The sequence below is a fragment of the Podarcis filfolensis genome, assembly GCF_964270895.1.
Source record: "Podarcis filfolensis genome assembly, chromosome: 9".
NCBI classification, from domain to species: Eukaryota; Metazoa; Chordata; class Lepidosauria; order Squamata; family Lacertidae; genus Podarcis; species Podarcis filfolensis.
Window position 1 is genome coordinate 16,238,235 of NC_139610.1, and position 26,065 is coordinate 16,264,299.

Below are 26,065 nucleotides of genomic sequence, written 5' to 3' on the forward strand. Positions count from 1 at the left end.
CCCGGTTCCCCAGATTACAAGTCTATCGCTCTTAACCACTACACCACACTACACCACACTAGCTCAGTGAATAGCACTCTTGAACTGTATGAGAAACTGTTAGGCTGGCTGGTCACACAGTGGACGTAGGGAGAGGGAAAGCTTTTCGGTGGGGGGGGGGGGAATACAGTTAGACTCCCAAGGCAGCCGCTGAAGTCAGTTAACACTGATTTCTTTGCAAGGCTTTCCTTGCAAAGGGTTTCAGAAGGTTACTGAAGTGTTAGAGGAGCTTCTCTCTGAATTTCCAACATAATGCGCTGTTCCTCTCTTTCAAAGCCAAGTGTATGCAGTGTGAAGAGAAAAAATGCAGAAAAACAGGAGGATTTATCTTATGGGTTAAGAAAGAACTGAACAGAAACCTCAAATTACACTTTTCAGATGTCCAACATTCACAGGAAATGGAAGGTCAGAAGAATTTCACTTTCTGACCAGAAAACTGCCATGTATATGAAGAGAACAATGGAAGTTCACTTTTTGCAGGGAGAGATTTAGGCTGCATACATAATGTCCATTTATATCACATATGCACCCAACAAATCCTAGGAGATGAGCTTTGCTAGGTTACTGGGAATTGTAGCTCTGTCAGGGATACGCTTCAGTTCCCAGGACGGGAAGATGTGCTTTAAATGTACGATGTGCATGCAACCTTTTAGGTGTGGGAAGGATTTAAAGTGCCGAAGAAAGGATTATATTAATGTAATATTTATATCCCACCTTTCCTTCAAGGAACTCAAAGATGGCATATATTTGTCTCCCCACCACACACACACACATGACAGATATTCTCACAGCAACCTTGTGTTAGATTGAGAGATGTCAGCTAGTGAACTTCATGGATACTTGGAGATTTGAACCAGTTTCTCTACCAGACATTTTAGCTACACAACAACAACAGCTCTCAAGAAGCCATTTTGTAGCAATAAAGCAATTTGGTCCGCCTTTTATTCCGAGTTATCCAAAATATAATTCAAAAGCGAAAGCTTTTGAATTGTGGTGCTGGAGGAGACTCTTGAGAGTCCCATGGACTGCAAGAAGATCAAACCGATCCATTCTTAAGGAAATCAGCCCTGAGTGCTCACTGGAAGCCAGATCCTGAAGCTGAGGCTCTAATACTTTGGCCACCTCATGAGAAGAGAAGACTCCCTGGAAAAGACCCTGATGTTGAGAAGGATTGAGGGCACAAGGAGAAGGGGACGACAGAGGACGAGATGGTTGGATAGTGTTCTCGAAGCTACCAGCATGAGTTTGACCAAACTGCGGAAAGCAGTGGAAGACAGGAGTGACTGGCGTTCTCTGGTCCTTGGGGTCACGAAGAGTCGGACACGACTAAACAACAACAACAACATCCAAAATATACACCTCAGCCAATACACGTTCCATGCATTATACCCACTGAGTTTAATACCCATTCCAGCAACACCTTCATAGTTCCAAAACAAGAAGCTATAAAGCCTCCACACACACACACACACACACACAGACACACACACACAAACAAACACACCTCCTAATAATTAGACTGGCTCCAGCAGTAAAAAGGTGGTTTTCATTTTGCTAGGCTCACAGAAACAGACATTACAATTTGCATAGCAAAAAAGTGCAGCTGAACACAAGACAAATCTCAGCAATGTCTACCTCAGGGCAACATTTTAGAACTTCTCTGTCGCCTGCCCCAATGGGACTCATTAACATCAGGCATGCTCCTGGTGTAGGTTTACCATGCTCTGTCCTTGAGCAGAAAATACCAGGATACCTGTAAAGTAGCTACATATGTTCACATGAAAGGGCTGCACAGGATATCTTCAAAAGAGGGATGGAGAACCTCTACCCCTGCCTCCTTCAACATTGTTGGACTCCAGCTCTCATCATCTCTCACTATTGGTGAGGCTGGGTGGGCCTGGTGGGAGTTGAAGTCCAACCATTTCTGGATGGTCTCAGGTTCCCATTCCTACTTTAGAGGCTGAAAACCCAGAAGGAGAGCACCTAAGTTGGCATGCAAAAGGTCCAGACTTCAATCTCTGCCATTTCCGGTTCAATGAAGCTTGAGGAGCAAGGCTGAGACCTTGGAGAATTGCTATCACACAGTTGGAGCAGACCATGCTGGCTAGATCAAGGGCCTGACTGCGCTTGATTATTTCTTTCTTTTTTTAAAAAAAAAAGACTCTAGAAACTTGCAATCCAGAATATTTATTTCGTTAAGCTGCATTTTAAAGCAGGATTTACATAGTGTGGATAAGCATTATCTTTCTTTGTGTTCCCAACACATTTACATAGTTGATTACTTCAGAACTGCCTGGCCAACAACCAAGGCAAATCTAAGAAACTAGTTGCACCTCAAAGACTAACAAAATTATAATGAGATAAGCTTTTGTAGACTATCGTACACTTCATCAGAAGAAGGAAGTATTATTGTGAGTTGCAGGGTTGTCCCTGTGTGTGAGAGAGAGGGGGGGGGAGAGAGAGAGAGAGAGGGAGGGAGGTGATAGATAGATGATAGATGATGATAGATATAGATAGATAGATGGTAGATAGATGATACATAGTTGATACATAGATGATAGATAGATAGATAGATGATAGATAGATAGATGATAGATAGATAGATGACAGACAGACATTGGTATCAGAAAGAGAGAGGAAGGATAGATGATAGATGATAGATAGATAGATGATCGATAGATAGACAGACACATCGGTATCAGAGAGAGAGAGAGAGAGAGAGAGAGAGAGTTGGGGCCATGGTGAACAGTTAACAGGGAGGTCAGAAGGAAAGGAAATGCAAAAAATGCAGAAATGCAGAGTGATAATTACGGTACCAGGCAAAGCACAAAAACCACATTAGATGATAACACAGACATCCTAGCATTGATGAACTAATTAACCCCTTAGAGTCAGGCAAAAACTTCCTTCATCCTTAAACTTCAGCTTGCAAAGTCCAGAACCAGCCTTTTTTATCACATTATTCTTCAAACTTTCATACATGCTCATAATACCATTTTAATAATAAGTAGAAGGTAAAGAAAGCTAGTTTCATTATGTCAATTATCCTGATGCAAAGGTCTCACTTCAAAATGCATATGTGGGGTAGACAAGCTGCATATCCCCATGTTCATTGACATCTTTAAAACAAAAGGGATTAATAGTTTGGGGCTAACTGCTACAATAATTATTGATGATGCAAGAATTGCTTTATAGTCCTATTCATGCATGCAGGACATTATGTGAACCCTGCTGCATGAACCCTCCCCTCCCAACATCTGGACATTGTGCAGGAAAGGTGAAAAGGAGAAACTTACATGAACACTGGTGAACCCATAAACAGTTCATGAGATGTGTATTTCTGCTTCTGTTCACAAATCTTACAACAATGTATGGGTGGGTGTTGGATGTTATAGCAAAACGATGGCTGGGGGTGGGGTCTAGACCCATCACCTCATCATTAACATTAATTATGTGATGCATGTGAAAACAGAGGTGAAGGCTGAGAGCATCATTTTCACATATGAAAATACGACATACCCAATTTTTTTCTTCCAGACATGCATGGAAGATAATATGTCTGCCCCAATAAATTTTAGAATAGTGTGTGTGTGTGTGTGTGTGTGTGTGTGTGTGTGTGTGTGTGTGTATGTTGGGAGATGATAGATAGATAGATAGATAGATGATAGATAGATAGATGATAGATATAGATAGATAGATAGATGATAGATAGATAGATATGATAGATAGATAGATAGATATAGATAGATAGATGATAGATAGATGATAGATAGATGATAGATAGATAGATAGATAGATGATAGATAGATGATAGATAGATGATAGAGATAGATAGATAGATAGATAGATAGATAGATAGATAGATAGATAGATGATAGATAGATGATAGAGGATAGATGATAGATAGATATGATAGAAAAGCAATTATGAATCTGGAATAAGATTTTGGATATAGGAGATACGCATTTTTGCCTAACCATCCCTTACCTTCCTTTCTCAACCAAAAGCAGGACATCTATTTTTTCTCCGTTTTGGATTATGCTGCTGATTGCTGAAAAATGGACAAAGAAACCAAACCATTTACAATTGCCTAATGGAAGTTTAAAACAGACACACAGCATTTAAAAAAAGCAGAATCAATCTTTTGGAAGTTATACTGCAAAACAGCAACAGCAGCTGAGCCTGGAAATCTGCTTTAATAATCATTAGTCTCTGGGTAAGCATTAAATGGAAGCCGGCATCTAGTAAAGGTGAAACAGGCAGCCCTCTCTGTGAGTAATAATGAAGACAAGTAAAGCAATGAATATGTTTCCTATTAAGGACAGTCAAGTGAAGTCAACAGAAATATTTCAGCTCTTAGGTTGGGAACTACCGTATTTTTCGCTCTATAGGACACACTTTTCCACCTCCAAAAATGAAGGGGAAATGTGTGTGTGTCCTATGGAGCGAATGCAGGCTCCTTGGCTTCATGGCGACGCGCCTGACCTGGAAGCTGGAGGAGGAACAGAAGGGTCTTCTTCTGTTCCTTCTCCAGCTTCGCTGAAGGGGCGCTGCGCAGAGAGAGAGAACTGCGCAGCGCCCCTTGAGTGACGCGCCTGTCCTGGAAGCCGGAGGAGGAACAGAAGGGACTCCTTCTGTTCCTCCTCCCGCTTCGCAGCGATTTGCCTGTCCAGCGAAGCCGGAGGAGGAACAGAAGGGACTCCCTTCAGCGGTGCGCCTGTCCTGGCTTCTGCCTTAGCCCTGCACAGCTTCTTCGGGCAAGGGGAGCCTTCATCCCGCTGCCCTGAAGAGGCTTGGTGTGGTTATCCCAGAAGCCAGAACAGCCACAAGGTATCCCAGAAGCCAGATCCCTCTTGCTGTTCTGGCTTCTGGGATTCAGAATATTTTTTTCTTGTTTTCCTCCTCCCAAAACTAGGTGCGCCCTATGGAGCGAAAAATACGGTATATACAAGGGTGTAAAAGGAGAGAGGGGTACATAAAGGTTGGGGTTCTATGGCAGTGGAATTCAAAAAGTACACCCTGTGGCAATTTAGTTGGAGCCCAAATGTATGCAAACTTCCCCTTCCTGGCAGGAACAATTGGTGATAATGCAATTATTTAGACCAGCTGAGTAAATTAACATTTCTATAGTGGGACAAGAAACTGTTAAGTCCCTTGGAATTTGGTGAACTCTCCTTCATTGGAGGTTTTTAAGCAGAGGTTGGATGGCTATCTTTTTTTTTTTTAAATAATTTTTATTAACTGGCCAATCACATCAAATTAAATCACATCACATGGATGGCTATCTGTCATGGGTGCTTTAGTTGAGATTCGTGCAGTGCTGGGAGTTGGACTAGATGAAATAATGTCTCTTCATTCATGATACCAAAATGTGTGCGTGTGTGTGGATGTACAGCTATCTATTTATATATCTACTACATCTATCTATAGGGATGTGGGTGGCGCTGTGGGTCAAACCACAGAGCCTAGGACTTGCCGATCAGAAGGTCGGCAGTTCGAATCCCTGCGACGGGGTGAGCTCCCATTGCTTAGTCCCTGCTCCTGCCAACCTAGCAGTTCAAAAGCACGTCAAAGTGCAAGTAGATAAATAGGTACCGCTCCATCGGGAAGGAAAACGGCATTTCCGTGCGCTGCTCTGGTTAGTCATGCTGGCCACATGACCCGGAAGCTGTATGCCGGCTCCCTCGGCCAATAACGCGAAATGGTCAGGGGTCCCTTTACCTTTACCTTTATATCTATCTATCTATCATCTCACACAGTTCACCCATTACCATATCAGTGTGGGAGTCACTTTGTCATAGTTTGGAAATTTTGGTATTATTGTAATTGGTTTCTTCTCATGTGAATGTTGCTCAATACTCTGAGAATGACATCGTGCAGGAAGAAGCTATGTCATTGGCCTTGCCCGCATTTCCTTTATCCATGCATTGCTCAAGAAGAGTGGGAAGAAGTTACAGAGAAGTGACTCCCATACCACTGGATACCCAGTTATGGAAGTTTATTATGCCAACTCACACAGAGACACACACAGCATCTCTGTGTGTCTTGCCCTTCAAGCAAGTAAAGTTCTATGAACTAGCTCTTAACCCATGATGTTTGCAAAGTCTTACTTAACTCCTGGAGCCTCCGTAGATACATGGAATCCTCCTGAGAGTTTTCCGGTTCCAGGCAAAAATACAGGCTTGACTTCTCTACCACAAACCAGCCTTTCTTCCAGTTATCAAGGTTCTGGCAGTCTTTGTAGTACAGCTGGCCAATCAGATCGTAGTCCCTCTCCAAAAGATATTTGCCAGCGATGGGTACAAAGTGCTATTCCACATGAAAATAAAGAAAATAAGTGAGCATAAAAATCAATACTAGAAACTAAATCAGTGCCGGATTTACGTATAAGCTAAACAAGCTATAGCTTAGGGCCCCACTCTCTTACCCCCCCCCAAAAAAAATATACCAGATTTTTCGCTTCATAAGGCGCACCGGACCATAGGGCGCACCTAGTTTTTAGAGGGGGAAATCAAGAAAAAAATTTTATTATTTCCCCCCCCCAGCCCCACAGAGCAACGTACAGGCTGTGCACAACCTCTACCTGTCAGAGGGGTTCCGCGCGGCTATGGCACAAGCCAAGACAGTGAGTGGGATGAATCCCCCTTGCTGTTTTGGCTTTCTCTTTAGCCGCGTGCAACCTCTCCCTGCCAGAAGGGTTGCGCGCGGCCATGGCACAAGTCAAGACAGCGAGCGGGATGGATCCCGCTCGCTGTCTTGGCTTGTGCCATAGCTGCACGCAACCCCTCCAGCAGAGAGAGGCTGCGCAGAGCTAAAGAAGCCATAACCACGTGCAGCCGCTCCCTGCTGGAGGGGCTGCACGCAGCTATCCCTGAAGCCTTCCGACCGCAGCGCAAGTTCCCGCTGTGCTCCTCAGGCTTCGGGTTCCTTTTGCTGAAGCCGGGAGAGCAAGACTCTCCTGGCTTCAGCGAAAGGAACCTGAAGCCTCCAGAACGCAGCGGGGACTCGCGCTGCGCTCCAAAGGCTTCAGGCGGCTATCCCTGAAGCCTGGAGAACGAGAGGGGTCGGTGCGTACCGACGCCTCTCGCTCTCCAGGCTTCAGCAAAAGCAACACAAAGCCTCTGGAGCGTGGAGGGAGCGCTCCCTCTGCACTTCAGAGGCTTCGTGTTGCTATCGCTGAAGCCAAGGAGCCTGCATTCACTCCATAGGATGCACACACATTTCCCCTTAATTTTTGGAGGGGAAAAAGTGTGTCCTATAGAGCGAAAAATACGGTACTTCTTAATTGTATTTCAGTTCAAAAATTACTTTGATAAAATACATATTTTGTTATGTGCAAATGGCTTTAGATACCTATTAGGTCCATAAATTACCGTATAGCATATATTCAACACAAAAAACAGCGGCAATTTATTGTTGACAAAGGACAGCTGGACATATAAAGGGCCCCATTACCTTCAGTAGCTTAGGGCCTCATCAAACCTAAATCTGGCCCTGCACTAAATGCCATATGACCTGTTGAGTTTTAAGTAAAGTTCAGATTGACTTTACTTCCCAAATATTGAAATGGTCTGTAGCCTATTTCTTAACTTTAAAATAATTAAAGCTTGACTTTACATCACATATATCAGAGGCTCAAGGTTGCTTAAAAATAAAAATGACACCCAACAGAATTTTTTAAAGCACAGTAAAAACCAGCATAGAAAAACAATTAGCAGAACTATACTGATGATACTGCAACTCAATCTTTAGATGACCTTGACCAGAGGACTTGGGCATTTGTTAAATAGCAGGGTTGGTTTGTTTTTAAGCAATGAGGGCTGGAGGAAATCAATATTTTGAGACATCAGAAATCAGTGCCTCCTCATCCTGATTCCCCTTAATGTGCTCAACCAGTGCTTTTGAATACAGTGGTACCTCGGGTTACATACGCTTCAGGTTACATACGCTTCAGGTTACACACTCCGCTAACCCAGAAATAGTGCTTCAGGTTAAGAACTTTGCTTCAGGATGAGAACAGAAATTGTGCTCCGGTGGCGCGGCAGCAGCAGGAGGCCCCATTAGCTAAAGCGGTGCTTCAGGTTAAGAACAGTTTCAGGTTAAGTACGGACCTCCAGAACGAATTAAGTACTTAACCCGAGGTACCACAGTACAGTTATTACCTTAAAATTCAAAGTTATTATTTTTTTTAAAAAAGCTTGAATTCTGATGTATGTTTTACGCCTGCTTCAGAAGCAATTGTAACAACAGATATTTTCCATTAAGAAGCTGTGGGCGGAAACACATTTCCACATTCTCAAGACCTGGTTTCTCCCAAGATTCTAAGCTAATAGTGCCAACTTCACACGCAGTGCAAACGCTCTTGACTTATCTGGAATAGATAATTACCTTAGCAATTGCCCGAGTCCATTTTCTCTGAGTATGTGCCGCTTCAGCACAGAAGAGAAACACACGTTCTGACAGTAAGTAGATTTCAAAGGCAAATATAGCTCTAAAACCACAAAGGACAAGGAGAGTCAATTCTATTTAGTATAATCCTCATAAAAGCGAAGTAACAAACGTTTCAATTATTCCCCCAGATTTCCCTGCATTATACTCATAATTGAAAAAGGGGAAAGCAGGTTGTAAGAGTGACACCAACTAAAAGGTTTTATTTATGGTTTATGTGTTTTTAAACAATATAAAATTAATCGCTCATCTGACTGTTTAACGAAGAAGGAATGGATGACAGGTAAGTGGTAGGAGGATATGCAAGTTTAAAAGAGAAAAATATGGGACTAATGGGTTGTGGGTGGGTGAAGTTGAGTATTCAGTATATTTGTTAATTTAACTGCCACTCAGGTTATTTCAAGTTGAAGGTAGATCAAAATTTCTTGAATCCCCTGGGGTAGCTCAGTTGATAGAGCATGAGACAGCTGGTAGAGCATGAAACTCTCAGGGTTGCAGGATCAGGCCCCATGTTGGGCAAAAATATTTCTGCATTGCAGGGGGTTGGACTGGATGACCTTTCCAACTCTACAATTCTGATTCTGAATCGTAAAGGGGATGTTAAGGCACTGCCAAGGCTTCGGGAAGCTATTCCTCCCCCGGTTGCAGCAAGAGCAGAGAAAACAAGGAGGGGCCTTTTTTAATGAGTTTTATTCACTCCTAATAGCGAGAGACAAAAGAACGCAACCAGCCTTAACATGGCATTGCCCAAACTGGCCTCCTCCTCCCTCTTTCCTAGCAACAGTACCTTCTCTGATGGTGGCTCCTCATGGTCAAATGCCTTTGTACCGCAGTTCCCTTCCCCCTTCTTCTAACACTGCCCAATTCCTTTGTTCCTGTACTTTTAAACAAACGTCGCGTTCTGGGAGAAGGGGGATCAGAAATACTTTCCAGTGACAATGTGTCAGCTGGCTGCCCTACCACAGTTCCCTTCCCCCTTCTTGTAACACTGCTCAACTCCTTTGTTCACCTATCTCTGAGCTGGGACTTCCCTCAGGTTCTTTAAACTCCTGCTATAAATCAAATCTGCATTCCTCTTCTCCTGCAGCATTATTCTGAGTATTATTCCGCTTGCCCATTCTCTTCCATAAACATTCCCCAGACCGCTTTATTTCTCCAGCTAGGTTCCAGAAGCTGAATTAAGCGAGAAAGGGTGTTTCTTACATTGGAGGGGAGGGTCATTTTGCAGGTGGCAAATCGGTCAGTGCAGGAAGAGTTAAATAACTCTTGCCAATTCTTCTCTGTAACTGTCCCTCCATGCCGCCCCTACAAACACATTATCTTCTATGTTTTGGAATAGGTGTCTGCATCATAGCTCTGCGTTCTGCTTCCCCATCTGGAGAGAGCAGTGTTAGGCTATCTCAGCTGCCAGTTCTGGTTTTAAAAGGCCTGGAGGGATCTCGGGAAAAGCAAAAGAGAATGTAGTCACAGCAGCTCTTGAAGCCAGCAGCAATTGATGGGAGGGAAGCAGCACATGAAACAAGAGCAGGGGATAAATATTTGTTTTCCAAGTCCCCAAACCGACCATGCTTTGGGGAGGATATATTTCAAATAAGATTATTTAAGAGGGTTTTTGGGGATGATCCAGAACTTACCCCATGTGTGAAAAGGAGTTTGCTTTGTGAATGACCAGGCAGATGACTTCATTAAGGTCAATCATCCCATTGGGGGAGGCGGTCTTCTCATTTTCATAGTAGCTCAAATAGCGACTTTCCAAAGTGCACCATCTCTTATTGCAGTCTGCATTTATGTTAAAAAGGGAAAAGGGGAGATGCATGAGTCTACAGATCAAGGAAATAGTGCATAGCAAAGTTTCCATATTTTTCCATGTATAACACTAGGTTATTGTCATAAAAAAATATTCCAAAAACTGGGGCTCGTCTTATACATGGGTAGTCGAGAGGTGGGAATTGTGATTGTTAGCTGCTGTGAGCAGGAGTTTATCAGCAGCAGCAGAAGAAGAAGAGTTTGGATTTGATATCCCGCTTTATCACTACCCGAAGGAGTCTCAAAGCGGCTAACATTCTCCTTTCCCTTCCTCCCTCACAACAAACACTCTGTGAGGTGAGTGGGACTGAGAGACTTCCAAGAAGTGTGACTGGCCCAAGGTCACCCAGCAGCTGCATGTGGAGGAGCAGAGATGCGCACTTGGTTCCCCAGATTACAAGTCTATTGCTCTTAACCACTACAACACACTGGTTTTTGTGGGTGAATAGTGGATGCATCAAGGTCCGGTGGCTATTGGCTGCTGCGGCAATTGGGTGGGTGATTGGCGCTTGCTTTCTGTGATCGTGCAGATGATTGGCGGTTTGTTCGCTGTCCTCCGTGTGATTGGCTTCTGTGGTTCTGCGGGTGAGCGATTTTCGGCACCCCCCCCCCAAATAAAGCTCCACAAGTGTGGGCAATCTTCCCCCCAGAAAGCTCAACAACTCTTGGCAATCTCCCCCCATTTTCTCACTTTTGAGTCCCAAAAAGGAGGGGGCATCTTATACATGGGGGTGTCTTATAGACGGAAAAGTACGGTAATACTGAAAAAAGACTCTTGCAAAACTTAAGGCTTTCATTTTCTTTTGCCAACTAATATCTGTGATATTAATTCAATAAAAGGTAGTTTTCAAAGGGGGAGGAGACGCACTTTAAGAAACACAATTTGGGAAACGTAATTTGGTTTTCTTTGCAGAGAGTATCTCTCAAAGTAGAATTAAATAAAGCAACAGCAAATGTGCTGACAGGGTTTTATCTTCTTAATAACAGGTAAAAGTACCATGTAGAGCTACTCAAATGTTATTCAACATATCTCCACTCTGGTATACATGCAGATCGTTCAATGCACACACAGGTCTAGTCCACATATGCAGCAGAATGATGTGAGAATGAGGTGGAAGAACAACCTCCCCTAGATTAGTATCCTTCTGATTTTTTTCAGACTACAACTCCCATCAGCCCCAGCCAGCATGGCTAATGGTCAGGGATGCTGGGAATTGGAGTCCAATGACTTCTCGAAGGCCCCAGGTTGAAGAAGTCTGCGGCAGAGTCATGAGCTGGTAGATTTGACCAGGCCAATTCAGACGCCAGAACAGGACTGAATTTTTGAATGCTCTGTGTCATAAGAGGATGTCTGCAAATACAAACTAGTACAAGACGGGGCTGGCTAGGCTGGAACATTTCTACTGTATTTGTAGTTATTATCTGAAATGTAGTTTATTTCTATGTGGAGTCTCAACCAGCTCCCATTGTCGCTCCTACAGATCACAAAAGGGAGAGGAAAAATGCATACACTCATCTGACAGGGTGTGTATTCAGTTCCACTCCGATATCATTCATATCAGCTCTCAGATAAATTCTGTCCATGTCAACTTTCAATATACTATAAAGGGCTTCAATTGTTTTCCTCTTACCAAAATGACATTAAAATGTAAAGGGACCGCTGACCATTAGGTCCAGTCATGACCGACTCTGGGATTGTGGCGCTCATCTCGTTTTATTGGCCGAGGGAGCCATCGTACAGCTTCCGGGTCATGTGGCCAGCATGACTAAGCCGCTTCTGGCGAACCAGAGCAGCACACGGAAACGCCGTTTACCTTCCCGCCGGAGCGGTACCTATTTATCTACTTGCACTTTGAGATGCTTTCAAACTGCTAGGTTGGCAGGAGCAGGGACTGAACAACGGGAGCTCACCCTGTCACGGGGATTCGAACCGCCGACCTTCTGATCGGCAAGTCCTAGGCTCTGTGGTTTAACCCACAGCGCCACCCGCGTCCCTAATGACATTATGCTGCTACAAAATGACATTGTGCTGCTACAAAATGACATTGTGCTGCTACAAAAGAGGGGGCCTTTTCTGTGGTGGCACCCATTTGGATTGCCCTCCCAAGGAGACATGCCTGGTGCTAGCATTACAATTAAGACTTTCCTATATTTAATACAGGAGGGTTGCCATGTGTCCTCTTTTTTCCAGGACACGCCCTCTTTTTCATCATAGTGATCCATAGCTAAAAGTAGCAGTAGGCAAATGTGTCCTCTTTTTAGCTCTTCAAAATATGGCAACCCTACGTATAGTCCCAAGCATTTTATATAGGGTTTTAGTCAGAACTGTGCTGTTCTTTAACCTTTATGTTTTTAACTAGCTCTTTGTTTTATTGCTTGTTGTGTTTGCTAGTGAAGGGGTTCATTGTTTTGGTTTGTTACTATGTTATGTATTTTTGTGTTTTTATATTGTAAACCGCCCTGTGCTCTTCGGATGCAAGATGGTATAGAAATTTAATAAATAAAAGAATAAATAAATTTGCAAAATACAGGTGGATAGCTTTGGAAAAGAAGTTGTATTTTCTGCACTCTGCAGTCTTTGAGAAGGGTATGATTCAGACTTGGGATTAAAAAAAAAATTGGAAATTATGAGGGCTTCAGTAGTACCAAATGCTTGAAACAAAAGCAAAAATCCACAAAATGCATTAAATAAAACACTAATGCGGTCCCCATTTGCACAAGCACACACAGAGAGAAGTCAACAAAATGCAACTGAGCTTCCTAGACATGCATCCTTTTTTTTAGTAAACAGCTTCAAAGTCTGGTCTTGCCACAATCTCGGTGCACATTACCACTAAATAAGGATGTATCGGCAAACAGACTTATGTAGACTGTTACATTTAGGCCTTTAGCAAATAAATATTACAGCTTTAAAGGACAAAGTAGCTGTACACAGTAGTAAACTGCCCTCGCAATTCTTCAAGAGAACATAAAAGTAACGTTCATTTATGTTTGCGCCACATGTAGTGCACCATTTCTTACTTTAACCATCACCCAGGTAACAAAACATTATGGTTTTTAAGGACTCGTTTGAACTGCACCTTGTATTTAAAAAGTGTGTAGCTTCTCAAATAGCCATGAATAATTTCCCATAGGTGCTGGTTCGCTTGCTGAAAAGCTAATGGTCTTTATAGTAGTGCTATTCGGATAAGCCCCTGACACATGTATAAGCAATGGAAATTCCATTTCCCCCCCCCCAGCCCTCTCTGCACACACTCCAAAAAATGGCACCCCTGGACAGGTATTGGGGGTGCAAGGGAGGCTGCAGAGGGGAAACTAGGAACAGGAAGTCCCACCCACCATGTGAGAAGTGCACCCAGTAAGTAAGCTGATATTATTGAATGACATCCAACCATCCCTGCTGACTCCACCCCCAGTGTCCATGCAATTCCCCATTCTACTTTATGGAACTGAATGTCAACTGAAGAAGGGACACAGCCTAAACTTTTGTGGCCACAGGAGGGGGAAAGGCAAGCTGATCTTGTGGCCACACCTTGCTTTTTTCCAATAAAAACAGTGGCGGATTCAAAAAGATGAATTCAAGTAATCATGAGCTAACCCTTTCCGAATTGAGGAATTTAGCACACAGGCTGCCCTCCTGAACAAAAGTGTAGGCAACAAATGCACAGTGTTGGGAAAGGTCAAAGTTATGTAACAGGATTGGGGGGAAGCTAAGAGCAAAGTGACCCGGTGAGAGCTATAGAAAATCAGGGCACAGCAAAGACAAAGTTTTATTTATTTATTTATTTATTACTTATATCCGCCCATCTGCCTGGCTTTCCCCAAACACTCTGGGCAGCTCCTAACAGAATATTAAAAACACAACAAAACATCAACCATTCAAAAGTTCCTTGTACCGGGCTGCCTTCAGATGTCATCCAAAGGTAGTTTAGTAACTTATCGGTTTGACATCTGATGGGAGAGTATTCCACAGGGTGGGCACCACTACCAAGAAGGCCCTCTGCCTTGTTCCCTGTAACCTCACTTCCCACAGGGAGGAACCACCAGAAGGCTCTCAGCACTGGACCTCAGTGTCTGGGCTGAACGATGGGGGTGGTGACACTCCTTCAGGTATACTAGGCCGAGGCCGTTTAGGGCTTGAAAGGTCAGCACCAACACTTTGAATTGTGCCCAGAAGCGTACTGGGAGCCAATGTAGGTCTTTCAGAACCGGTGTTATGTGGTCTCAGCGGCCACTCCCAGTCATCAGTCTAGCTGCTGCATTCTGGATCAATTGTAGTTTCCTGGTCACCTTCAAAGGTAGCCCCACGTAGAGCGCATTTCAATAGTCCATCATAGAAAGGACAGATGGCTCTGAAGTTCGTCTAAGTGGAACCAGCCTGACATCAGCCTCCATCTGCTTCTATAAATAGTGGCTGCAGGATAGCAGGCACTAAAGAAACACAGGTATTCCCAGGTGTACTGGCATTCCAAAGCAGGGAGATGCCTTATGGGAAATTCAAGGTTGCATCTTGTAAAAATGGCATAGGCTCCTGCAATGCTTTTGTTCCCATCTAGAGCTGTGGAAATATGTAGAAATATGTGCCTTGTCTACAAATACAGACAGATGCAAGCCTCCACTCCCATCAGGGATCTACAGATTTGCAACAAATTGCCTTGCTCTCATCTCCCGGATCATCTGGATATTCAAGTCCAATCGGTGTTATTTTGACCAAGGCTTCCGATAAATCGATGGGTTTACACAGCTTGTTTATAGATCAAAAGCAGACACCAATGTTTTCTGAAACAGCCTCCTTTTAACACTTGCCACAACCTCGCTGGGTTTCCAAATAAGAAGATCTTTTTAAAGCAGAATATCGTATTTTGACAATTTCAGGTTTACCGAAACTATACAGACACGGATAGAAGAAAGAAAAACCTAAGTGGCAAAGCAAAAAAACACCTCTGAACTTAGAAGAATTGAAAGCTGCAGGAAAAAACATGTAGCCTGACAGGAGCTGATTGCAAAATGAACAGTTGAATCATAGCATGCAATAGCTAAAAGGTGGTGCTCTTGTTTTCCATGAACACTGGAAATAGAGGCCAAGACAGAGTCAATCTATTTTACGTTGGCAGAGGTGATGGTAGAAAGCCCACTCAGTATTGTGGGGCTATAGCTTTCACAAAAACACAAACACACACACAAAATCAGGCTTTACCTGAAGATATATGCGTAACAGATTTGTAACAAATAGGAGAAAAAGCCAAGGAACACTATAATATTTTAAAGCTTACCAATGCTATTCTTCCAAGAAACCACTACATGTCAAGATTTGAGAGCCCATGAAAATATATACCTAGCATCATCATGTACAACTATTATGGTGCCTGTTATCTTAAGATGAGCAGTGGGGAAAAACAGAGGGCTCTTGATTTTCCTTCCTTCACCCCACAACACCACAGGTCCTTCACCTCTTTCCCCTTGGTCTTCCAACCAACTCTTCCCTTTCCCCACTGTGAAATCCTTTGTCCAAGCCTCAGTCATCAACACTACAAATGACTGAGAGGGTCATTTGCGTAACTCTCCTTGTCTTTTTGTCACAAGGGAATGTGACCAAGACATCATCTGTATTAATAGAAGGTACACAGAACTGCTTTGGTTTGGCATTGTAGTGACCAAGCACCTCCTTAAAGCAATCTGTTATGACCTTGCAACATCAAGAAGCAATTCTGCAGTAACTGTTGTCCTGTGGGATGATTAAATAGGACAATGGTTTCAAATACAGTGGTACCTCTACTTTCGGACGCGATCCATTCCAGGGTGCAATTCACACCCTGAAAAGTCCATAAGTAGAGCGCCGCTTCTGTGCATGCGCATGACACGATAGAGCGCTCCTGCGCATGCCCGAAGCGGCAAACCCGGAAGTAAACACTTCCATGTTTCCTGTGTTCATAACCTGAAAAAACGCAACGTGAAGCAAACACAACTCGAGGTATCACTGTAGTGGTGAATTACTCATCATTCCTGAATGAAGCTTCCATGTTAGTGGCACACATCCTAGGCAGTGTTTCGAAAGGGTGTGAGCTATCTCCACTCTATGGGGCAGAGAGAAGTAATCCTTGCAACAGGGCAACACATTTCATTCTACCCCTGAAAACTGCAAGCCTCTATGTTGTGTAACAGCATTGAAACTCCTTTCTATTTTGCCATGTGGTAATCTGCTGCTCAAGAACTATAGATCTCCTGTGGGCATATGAAATTAATCCCACAATCAATATATTTAAACTCAGGATCTAATAAAAGGCATAGGACCCAACTCCACACCCAAATGCTACCACTTTTTGTTACACCATTTGGTGCCCTTGCAGTAGAGGTTCCCATAAAAGGCTTTCAGAAAAACATATCTTTACAACTTAATTTTCGTTCTCTAAGAACCACAAAGAAGTGAATAAATACAACTGAATTATAAATACAAATGTTTGGAATTAAGTAATTTCAAGAGGGGTATACTTTGTTTTGTAAGGTGTTAAGGTGCTACATTCAATATGCCAGCAAATTTGGAAAACTCAGCAGTGGCCAGAGGATTGGAGAAGATCAGTCTACATCCCAATCCCAAAGAAGGGAAGTGCCAAAGAATGCTCCAACTACCGCACAATTGCACTCATTTCACACGCTAGCAAGGTTATGCTTAAAATTCTACAAGGCAGGCTTAAGCAGTATGTGGACCGAGAAGTCCCAGAAGTGCAAGCTGGATTTCGAAGGAACCAGAGGAACCAGAGACCAAATTGCAAACATGCGCTGGATTATGGAGAAAGCTAGAGAGTTCCAGAAAGACATCTACTTCTGCTTCATTGACTATGCAAAAGCCTTTGACTGTGTCGACCACAGCAAACTATGGCAAGTTCTTAAAGAAATGGGAGTGCCTGATCACCTCATCTGTCTCCTGAGAAATCTCTATGTGGGACAAGAAGCTACAGTTAGAACTGGATATGGAACAACTGATTGGTTCAAAATTGGAAAAGGAGTACGGCAAGGCTGTATATTGTCTCCCTGCTTATTTAACTTATATGCAGAATTCATCGTGCGAAAGGCTGGGCTGGATGAATCCCAAGCCGGAATTAAGATTGCCAGAAGAAATATCAACAACCTCAGATATGCAGATGACACAACCTTGATGGCAGAAAGTGAGGAGGAATTAAATAACCTCTTAATGAGGGTGAAAGAGGAGAGCGCAAAATATGGTCTGAAGCTCAACATCAAAAAAACGAAGATCATGGCTACTGGACCCATCACCTCCTGGCAAATAGAAGGGGAAGAAATGGAGGCAGTGAGAGATTTTACTTTCTTGGGCTCCATGATCACTGCAGATGGTGACAGCAGTCACGAAATTAAAAGACGCCTGCTCCTTGGGAGAAAGGCAATGGCAAACCTAGACGGCATCTTAAAAAGCAGAGACATCACCTTACCAACAAAGGTCCGTATAGTTAAAGCCATGGTTTTCCCAGTAGTGATGTATGGAAGTGAGAGCTGGACCATAAAGAAGGCCGATCACCGAATAATTGATGCTTTTGAATTATGGTGCTGGAGGAGACTCTTGAGAGTCCCATGGACTGCAAGAAGATCAAACCTATCCATTCTTAAGGAAATCAGCCCTGAGTGCTCACTGGAAGGACAGATCGTGAAGCTGAGGCTCCAATACTTTGGCCACCTCATGAGAAGAGAAGACTCCCTGGAAAAGACCCTGATGTTGGGAAAGATGGAGGGCACAAGGAGAAGGGGACGACAGAGGATGAGATGGTTGGATAGCGTTCTCAAAGCTACCAGCATGAGTTTGACCAAACTGCGGGAGGCAGTGGAAGATAGGAGTGCCTGGCGTTCTCTGGTCCATGGGGTCATGAAGAGTCGGACACGACTAAATGACTAAACAACAACAACATACTTGGTTTTGACTTAACTGAACTACATCTTTAATCCTAAGGAACTTTTTTTTTTATTCCCAGAAAGCAAGCTTGAATATGATCCCTATTACGGCAACTATCAAACTAATTTGTCATAAGTTAGGCATTTTTAAAAAATGAAAAAAAAAATCTTTTTACTTATTTATTCTTCTTTGGAACTATTGGACAACTAAAACCTAATGGATCTCTTATAATGTACACATGGAATTCATTAAGGTAAGCAGTATTTTAAAAGAAATCAAGTATGTAGGAAGTATAATACTTGCTATACGTAGTACCGAATCATTCCCTCTCCTTCTACTCTTCGTTATGAACTTGTGATCAGAGAATCTTATTTTATTTAAGGGAACATTTCAGTCTCTTTGCATACATATCATTTCACACAAAAATCCCCCCCCCGTATTACCTTTAACGTTCTAAAATAAAATGGGAAAGAGCTGCAATCTGACCAACGTTCTAAAAAGCAAGTCAAGCATTGGGGTGAGCAGGATGGGAAAGAGACTGTAATACCTTCTTTTAGTTTCTTCTCTGTAAACGGCTTTGTAGCATTGAAGGAAACCTTGTACAAATAGTCACAAAGGAAGGAAGAAGAATCTTGACAGGAAACATTGTCCGAATGAGCTTCATAGTTAGGGAAATCTGTAAAAGTCACAAAAGTATAATGAAAAGAGCCTGTTTCAGTGACTATGAAACACATATCAATAAAAAATAGAAAAATTATTAGCTATTGGAATTTTATGTGAAATTTGTGGGAATTTTAATAAAATATATTTTAAAAGGTGTATACCTCAATTTATTTCTACATCCAGGCTCTCTGCCCCTTCCTTTTTTCTCTTTCTACCTCTCCCCCCCGCCTCCTTTCTCTCTCACACACACAAACAAACACACACATACACAAACACACAAACATGTCCCAAGGCAGCAAGGTGCCAAAACCAGGAAAGTACAGTCATACTTGGATGTCAAATGGAATCTGTTCCGGAAGTCCCTTTGACTTCCAAAATGTTCGAAAAACAAAGCAGGGCTTCTGATTGGCTGCAGGAAGCTCCTGCAGCCAATTGGAAGCAATGGAACATTCAGCTTCCAAAAATAGTTTGCAAACCGGAACAGTCACTTCCAGGTTTGCGGCGTTCAGGAGCCAAAACATTCAGTAACTAAACTGTTCGAAAACCAAGGTACGACTGTAAAAGGGAATTTACCTGCAAGCGTACAGGATTCATGATTTTTATCTCTCTTACAAAAATCCAGTCACAGCATCCAATATACATCAAAGAGTTTTGCAAGTGGTGCTTTGACTTAGTCCTGCCACATTCTCTCCGTTTTATCATTATTTGATCTTCTTAAATCAGTATTAATTTAAAATACATTGCACCACGCAGTTACACACACACATTTCAAGTCTGTACCTGAAAACTTATTGTGGTGGAGGAATTCCATCTGCAGCCTTTGTCCTGACTTCTTGGCTAACAAGTATGGAGTACTGTAGACAGGATCTCCGGTAGCGCACATCACATCTGCTCCACTAAACAACAACATCATTGTTTCCAATACGTCCTGCTTAACTACCGCAGCACACAGGGCCTGATCATAAAGATGAAAAGCATGAGCTACAAGTAGAACACCAAACAGGAAGGAATTAATGACTCTTAATGCAATGGGCAATCTAGCGGTCTCGTCACACGGTAGCCGATGCATTCAGCTGAAATTCACGCAGCAAGGTCAAAGCTTGCCACATTTCACAGGCAACTATCATAAGGTTATTAAATCACAATGTGCTACAATTATTGGGGGATTCGTAGGTCTGGATCAACATTCATTATTTAAGACAGCTTAGCTTGTACAGGGACACGGGTGGTGCTTTGGGTTAAACCACAAACCCTAGGACTTGTTGACCAGAAAGCTGGTGGTTCGAATCCCTGCGACGGGGTGAGCTCCCGTTGTTCAGTCCCTGCTCCTGCCAACCTAGCAGTTCGAAAGCACGTCCAAGTGCAAGTAGATAAATAGGTACCGCTCCAGTGGGAAGGCAAACGCCGTTTCCGTGTGCTGCTCTGGTTCGCCAGAAGCAACTTAGTCATGCTGGCCACATGACCCGGAAGCTATGTGCCAGCTCCCTCGGCCAATAAAGCGAGATGAGCGCCGCAACCCCAGAGTCGGCTACGACTGGACCTAACGGTCAGGGGTACCTTTACCTTTACTTTACCTAGCTTGTACAGGAACTATTACTAGCCCTGTTCAGTAGGTGAATGGGTTATAAAAGGTAAAGGTAAAGGACCCCTGGATGATTAAGTCCAGTCAAAGGCGGCTATGGGGTTGCAGCGCTCATCTTGTTTTCAGGCCGAGGGAGCCGGTGTTTGTCCACAGACAGCTTTCTGGGTCATGTGGCCAGCATGACTAAACCACTTCTGGCACAGCAGAACACCGTGACGGAAACCAGAGCACACAGAGACGCCATTTACCTTCCCGTCGCAGTGGTACCTATTTATCTACTTGCACTGGCATGCTTTCAAACTGCTAGGTTGGCAGGAACTGGGACAGAGCAATGGGAGCCCACTCCGTCGTGGGGATTTGAACCACCAACCTTCTGATCGGCAAGCCCAAGAGGTTCACTGGTTTAGACCACAGGGCCACCCGCATCCATTATATTGAATGTATATGTACATGTACACACCTAACTTTTAATAATAATAATAATAATAATAATAATAATAATAATAATAATAAATTTGTATACTGCCTCATACCCGCAGGTCTCAGGGCGGTTCACAATGTAACATCACAATGCGTAATAAAATGCGTATTAAAAATGAAAACAAGAACCATCAAATAAACCACCCCCTCCCAAACACAATTTAAAGGGGCATTAGATGTCAACCAGCCAAAGGTACTCATTTGCCTGTTGCCTAAATGTGCATAATGAAGACTCCAGAATCCAGCCACAATTTTCACACATTCAGGCAGACCGCCGAGCAGAGCACATGTTGTACAATTTGTATGTGCACCGGGTCTCTCTCTTTTTTTTAGTGTCCATGATGATGCATGCAAGATGCACATGTGCAGGCAATCTACAGGGAATTTGAGCTAGTATGTGGATGACAACAAGGCACCATAATACCACCTCTTCTCTGTACAGGCATTTATTTGCCATCTTAGCAGGGCTTCTATCATCCATGGATGGAGGAAAATGCATAACACTTGGGTTTAGCCAGAAATGTAGGTCACAAATTTATGGGGTTATGCAAATACATATTTTTCTTTTTTCTCATTTTGAGCAACATTAACCGGACTCTGACTTCTCAAGGCAGACACAGTAAGAAAACCTTATAAGGCATTATTTTAAAAAGCTACACAGGAAGCATAATCATTTTACTATTTGTTTCAGCAATACGGGTGACACATCGATGCCTCTAGAGGATACTGTAGCTCAACTGATTATGTTGCTGGTCCTTGTCAACCTCTGCAGATCAAAACAAAATCCTTTCTGAACACTTACATTTAGAAGTCACAGAACAGATGGAACAAACTGAAATATCTTCATTTAACCCTAGCAGTGTAACTACTGTCACTTGGCATTCTGGAATAAAATTGTAATAGTGCTGCATGCCCTACATATAAAATACAGAGCTCTCTTAGGTGAAGCCAAGGTCTTCCTTGAAGTTCTAACGTTCCTCCCCTCTTTGAACAATAGACCTTCATGCCATATAACAAGCTATCTTTAAATCTCTACACCATTTCAAAAGCAATTTGTTATACAGAGCATGAAGAAGTTCAAAGCTCCCCTTGGAGGTATAGTACTAGCTATGTGATTCTCTGGATTCTGGCCTTCATAAATTGCATACAATAAAATTAACAATTAATTGAACTATTAATGTGAGTTCATCAACATATCTAACAAAAGCCAGAAATAATTGAGTGGGGGGGAGTGATTGTATCTAATGTTAGTCCTGGTTTGCTCCTCTGGCTCTGCAATGCTTCTGCCTGTGGGATTTGCTGGAGGGGGTGGGTTGGCCACTGGAATCATGACTTGTGTTTAATCAGTGATGTTTCTTAGGATTTGGGGTCCACCCAGGGACAGCTGTGAGCCAAGGCTTCCTGCATTGCAGGGGGGTTGGACTAGATGACCCTTGGCATCCCTACCAACCCTACAATTCTATGATTCTATGAGCTGTGGTCTATATATGGGCTATATACCCAAACGCCATTTGGCATCAGTTGAAGTTTGGAAGGGCATGGTGTATCTATTTGCTCACTTTGGCAATAAAGCAAACTAGGTTTTGGCTAGTCATTTTTATTGCACATCTGTTTGGTTGTGCCTTTTTTTAAAAAAACAAAACACCTTCCTGTAATCTTTCTTCTCCTGGGTGTGTCAGTTGAGTTGTGTCAGAGAGCATCAACAGAGGACATCAACAGAGGACAGTCCAGTTGTGTGTTCAATTAGTTTAGCCTACTTATTCCTTTCTTTACATAGAGATGACCATTTAATAAAGTTGTGGCCTATTTAGCCCCACAATTCCTCTAAACTTTTCACAGACTGGACTCTAATCTGCAAAAGCACAATGTCATCAAAATGTTTTGAACTACAGGCAGCATGGCCAATAGTGAGGGGTTATGGGAGTTATGGTTCAAAACAAAATTGGTGTTAGTCTTTAGTCTTTATTATGCCCAGATTCTTTGAGATAGATAGATGATAGATAGATGATAGATATCAAACAACAAAAAGAGACATACAACCCACAGCCTCAAAAAAAGACTAGCCCCATATCCCAACATTTCTTCCAGATTTACCTGGTTTAATTCTTCTTTGGTTTTGTACAGCATAGTGCTTTTTCTGAATCTTCCTTCTTTATATTTCTGTGTAATAAAAGTTAACCTCCGGTCTGTTGGGGCATCCATACGCAACTCCTCATCAGGCTGAATGTTTCCTTCCCAAAAGCTATTTGCCCTCTTGTTCCCTATGACAATAAAAAGCTGCAGAAGGAAGAAAGCAAACTTAGTAAACATCTAACACTTTGCTCCCTTTCCATGACACCCAAAATCAGCTGCATGAGGTGGCCGTTTCCCCCTGTCTAAACATGAGACTTGCTCTGCTGCTTCTCCTAGCCAAAGGGACTGTAATGGAGGCAAACTTCATCCTTGAGGACGGGGAAAGAGTTGTAGGTGAGTGGTAGAGCATGCAGAAAGTCCCAGGTAAATTTGCAACATCTCCAAGTGGGGCTAAGAGAGAATTCCACCTGAAATTCTGGAGAACCACTACCAGACATTGTAGACAACCCAAAGATAAAGGGAACAGTGTTCTGACTTTGTAAAGGCAGCTCTCCCATGCTTTCTTAGCATCTTATTGAACAAAATCTTGTTCGGCAGTTCATGTGACTTCAGCAGGCATTAGGTAACTGCACACATCATCAAGCACATCAGCAAAGCCATATGAGCTAGATATACACTTTTAAAAAATGAAACTCTCAGGAAGCTGAATTCCGTGCTCTGCCATGCATTCTGTAGCTTTCCTAAGCTCCTATCAAATCACATCATATGCATAGCCCTAGCAATATCCCAAAACAGGATTCCAAGGAAAATGATGAAATACCCATATTTTTTGCTCTATAAGATGCACCAGACCACAAGACGCACCTAGTTTTTGGAGGAGGAAAACAAGAAAAAAAATATTCTGAATCTCAGAAGCCAGAACAGCAAGAGGGATCGCTGTACAGTGAAAGCAGCAATCCCTCTTGCTGTTCTGGCTTCTGGGATAGCTGCGCAGCCTGCATTTGCTCCATAAGACACACACACATTTCCCCTTACTTTTAAGGAGGGAAAAAGTGAGTCCTATAGAGCAAAAAATACGGTACTTAGAAGGTACAGATGAATTAAGGGGCATCTGTAGAAAACCAATTATGTACCCCAACATTCCTTACAGACTGACATTTTGCCATTTTGGAAACTGGAAAATGTGGGGAAATAAATTAAAGTATTATGCCAGTGAAGTTCTTTAGAAAACAACAGCAAGCTCTAATAGCTTGGCATTAAGGAGAACTTTTCAAAGTACTGAAGTCACTTAAGAAAATAAAAAGAACGTGTTTTATTTAATACGTGGTGACAATGAGCTTCTATTTCCACAGTAAAACGTAAAACAGCCTTCCTTTTTATGTTAATATATTTATCCCACACACTTTCTATTCTAAGAAATCTGGCTCAACACGGGGAAAATATCCTCACTACCATGGATCAATAAAAATTTTTAAAAATCAGCACAAAACAATGAAGAACAGAAGCATTTGTATCAAGTGGGAAGGGATTTCAAATTAATACACAAATTCCTCAGGAGCATCATTACATGCCACGAAACTTCACAGTAAATGTTTACTTTTCCCACTGATAAGGCTTGTCTCTCCTATTCCCTTTCCGCCCTACTGTTTCCTACCTCAATGAGTTCATTACTCCAAATGCTGGCATCCATTTTGAGGCTTCGGACCTTCGAATCTCTGGGTCCTAAGGATCTGTGCTGCCCTGGGTCAAAATAACAAGATGTAGCACGTTTCAGGGTTAGAAATTAGGGTCAGAAATTTGATAAACAGATAAAAGAAAAGAAAGGGGTGCGCCTACATCATGTGGCTTACAATATATGGCTGGTGGGCAAGATCCTGAACTCCTTCACCTGTGGATCATTTTGACAAGCAGGTTGGATCATCTACTTGTCTATTACCTGACTTCACCATGTCATCAAGTAACCTATTTTCTCTTCACAATCTAGCTTGCAATCAAGCCATGCTGCAAAGGAACATTTGTCCTCAGCAAGGTGGATCGATTCAAGCTGGGATGTGAAGGAAAAATGGTCCTTTGAAGGGATCGATTGGATTTAAAAAAACCTCAGCAGTGGCTTCAAGCTCCATTTTCACCAGGGGTTGGCCACACTCTATAGAGTTCCCAATCAGGAAGTCCAGAGTAGCCAATCCAAGGGAGTGCCCAAATTTAAAGGTGCTGAATGCAAGCCCTGCTTGCAAGGGAAAAATCAAGAGCACACATTTCTTTGCAGCCACATCTTTACCTGTTTCACACCTGATGTCAAATATGACTTCAGGTGTAGGGCAGGTGGGCTTCATAAAATCAGAGTTGGGAGGGACCTTATGGGGAATCTCAACTAAAGCATCCATGACAGATGTCCTTGACTTTGAAAAACAGTTTTATGGGCCAAACTACGATCCCTACTGGATGTAGTTTTGCCCCTGGGCTGGAATTTCCCTATGCCTGATTCAACTGGTCTGTAGGTAAAAAGATAAAGGATCCCTGGATGGTTAAGTCCAGTCAAAAGGGACTATGGGGTTGTGGCACTCATCTTGCTTCAGGCCGAGGGAGCCGGTGTTTGTCCACAGACAGGTTTTCCGGTCATGTGGACAGCATGACTAAACCACTTCTGGTGCAATGGGACACCGTGATGGAAACCAAAGCGCACGGAAACACTGCTTACCTTCCCGCTGCAACGGTACCTATTTATCTACTTTGACTGGCATGCTTTCAAATTGCTAGGTTGGTAGGAATTGTGAAAGAGCAACGGGAGCTCACGTCGTCACAGGGATTTGAACCTTTTGATCAGTAAGCCCAAGAAGCTCAGTGGTGTAGACCACAGCGCCACCCACATCCCTGCTTTGGTCTGTAGAACCCTTTAGGACTTTGGGAGTCATTACAGATCCCACATGCTATCCCTGCAAAGCTGTACAATAATTTCCCATAAAATTTCATATGCTACACTTAAAAGGGATTTATCAACTATATCACAATTTTGAAAAATTAAACCGGGCTCTTGAAGCTATAATAAGATTAAAGCCTTTGCACTAAATCAGAAA

The 26,065-nt window shown here is 42.8% G+C and overlaps 1 protein-coding gene across 4 annotated transcripts in view; it reads right to left on the reverse strand.

Moving 5' to 3' along the window:
* The window catches only part of ARAP2 (ArfGAP with RhoGAP domain, ankyrin repeat and PH domain 2), a 129,182-nt gene that overhangs the window by 44,677 nt on the left and 58,440 nt on the right, over positions 1–26,065 (reverse strand). For all 4 annotated transcript variants that reach the window (XM_083630049.1, XM_083630047.1, XM_083630048.1 and 1 more), the window contains 8 exons: positions 24,646–24,731; positions 23,013–23,195; positions 19,637–19,811; positions 18,741–18,869; positions 10,122–10,266; positions 8,428–8,530; positions 6,150–6,348; positions 4,027–4,090 (listed from right to left, as the gene is read on the reverse strand). In XM_083630049.1, coding sequence (XP_083486175.1) covers positions 4,027–4,090; positions 6,150–6,348; positions 8,428–8,530; positions 10,122–10,266; positions 18,741–18,869; positions 19,637–19,811; positions 23,013–23,195; positions 24,646–24,731 — 1,084 coding nt within the window. The remainder of the gene's footprint in view (positions 1–4,026; positions 4,091–6,149; positions 6,349–8,427; positions 8,531–10,121; positions 10,267–18,740; positions 18,870–19,636; positions 19,812–23,012; positions 23,196–24,645; positions 24,732–26,065) is intronic.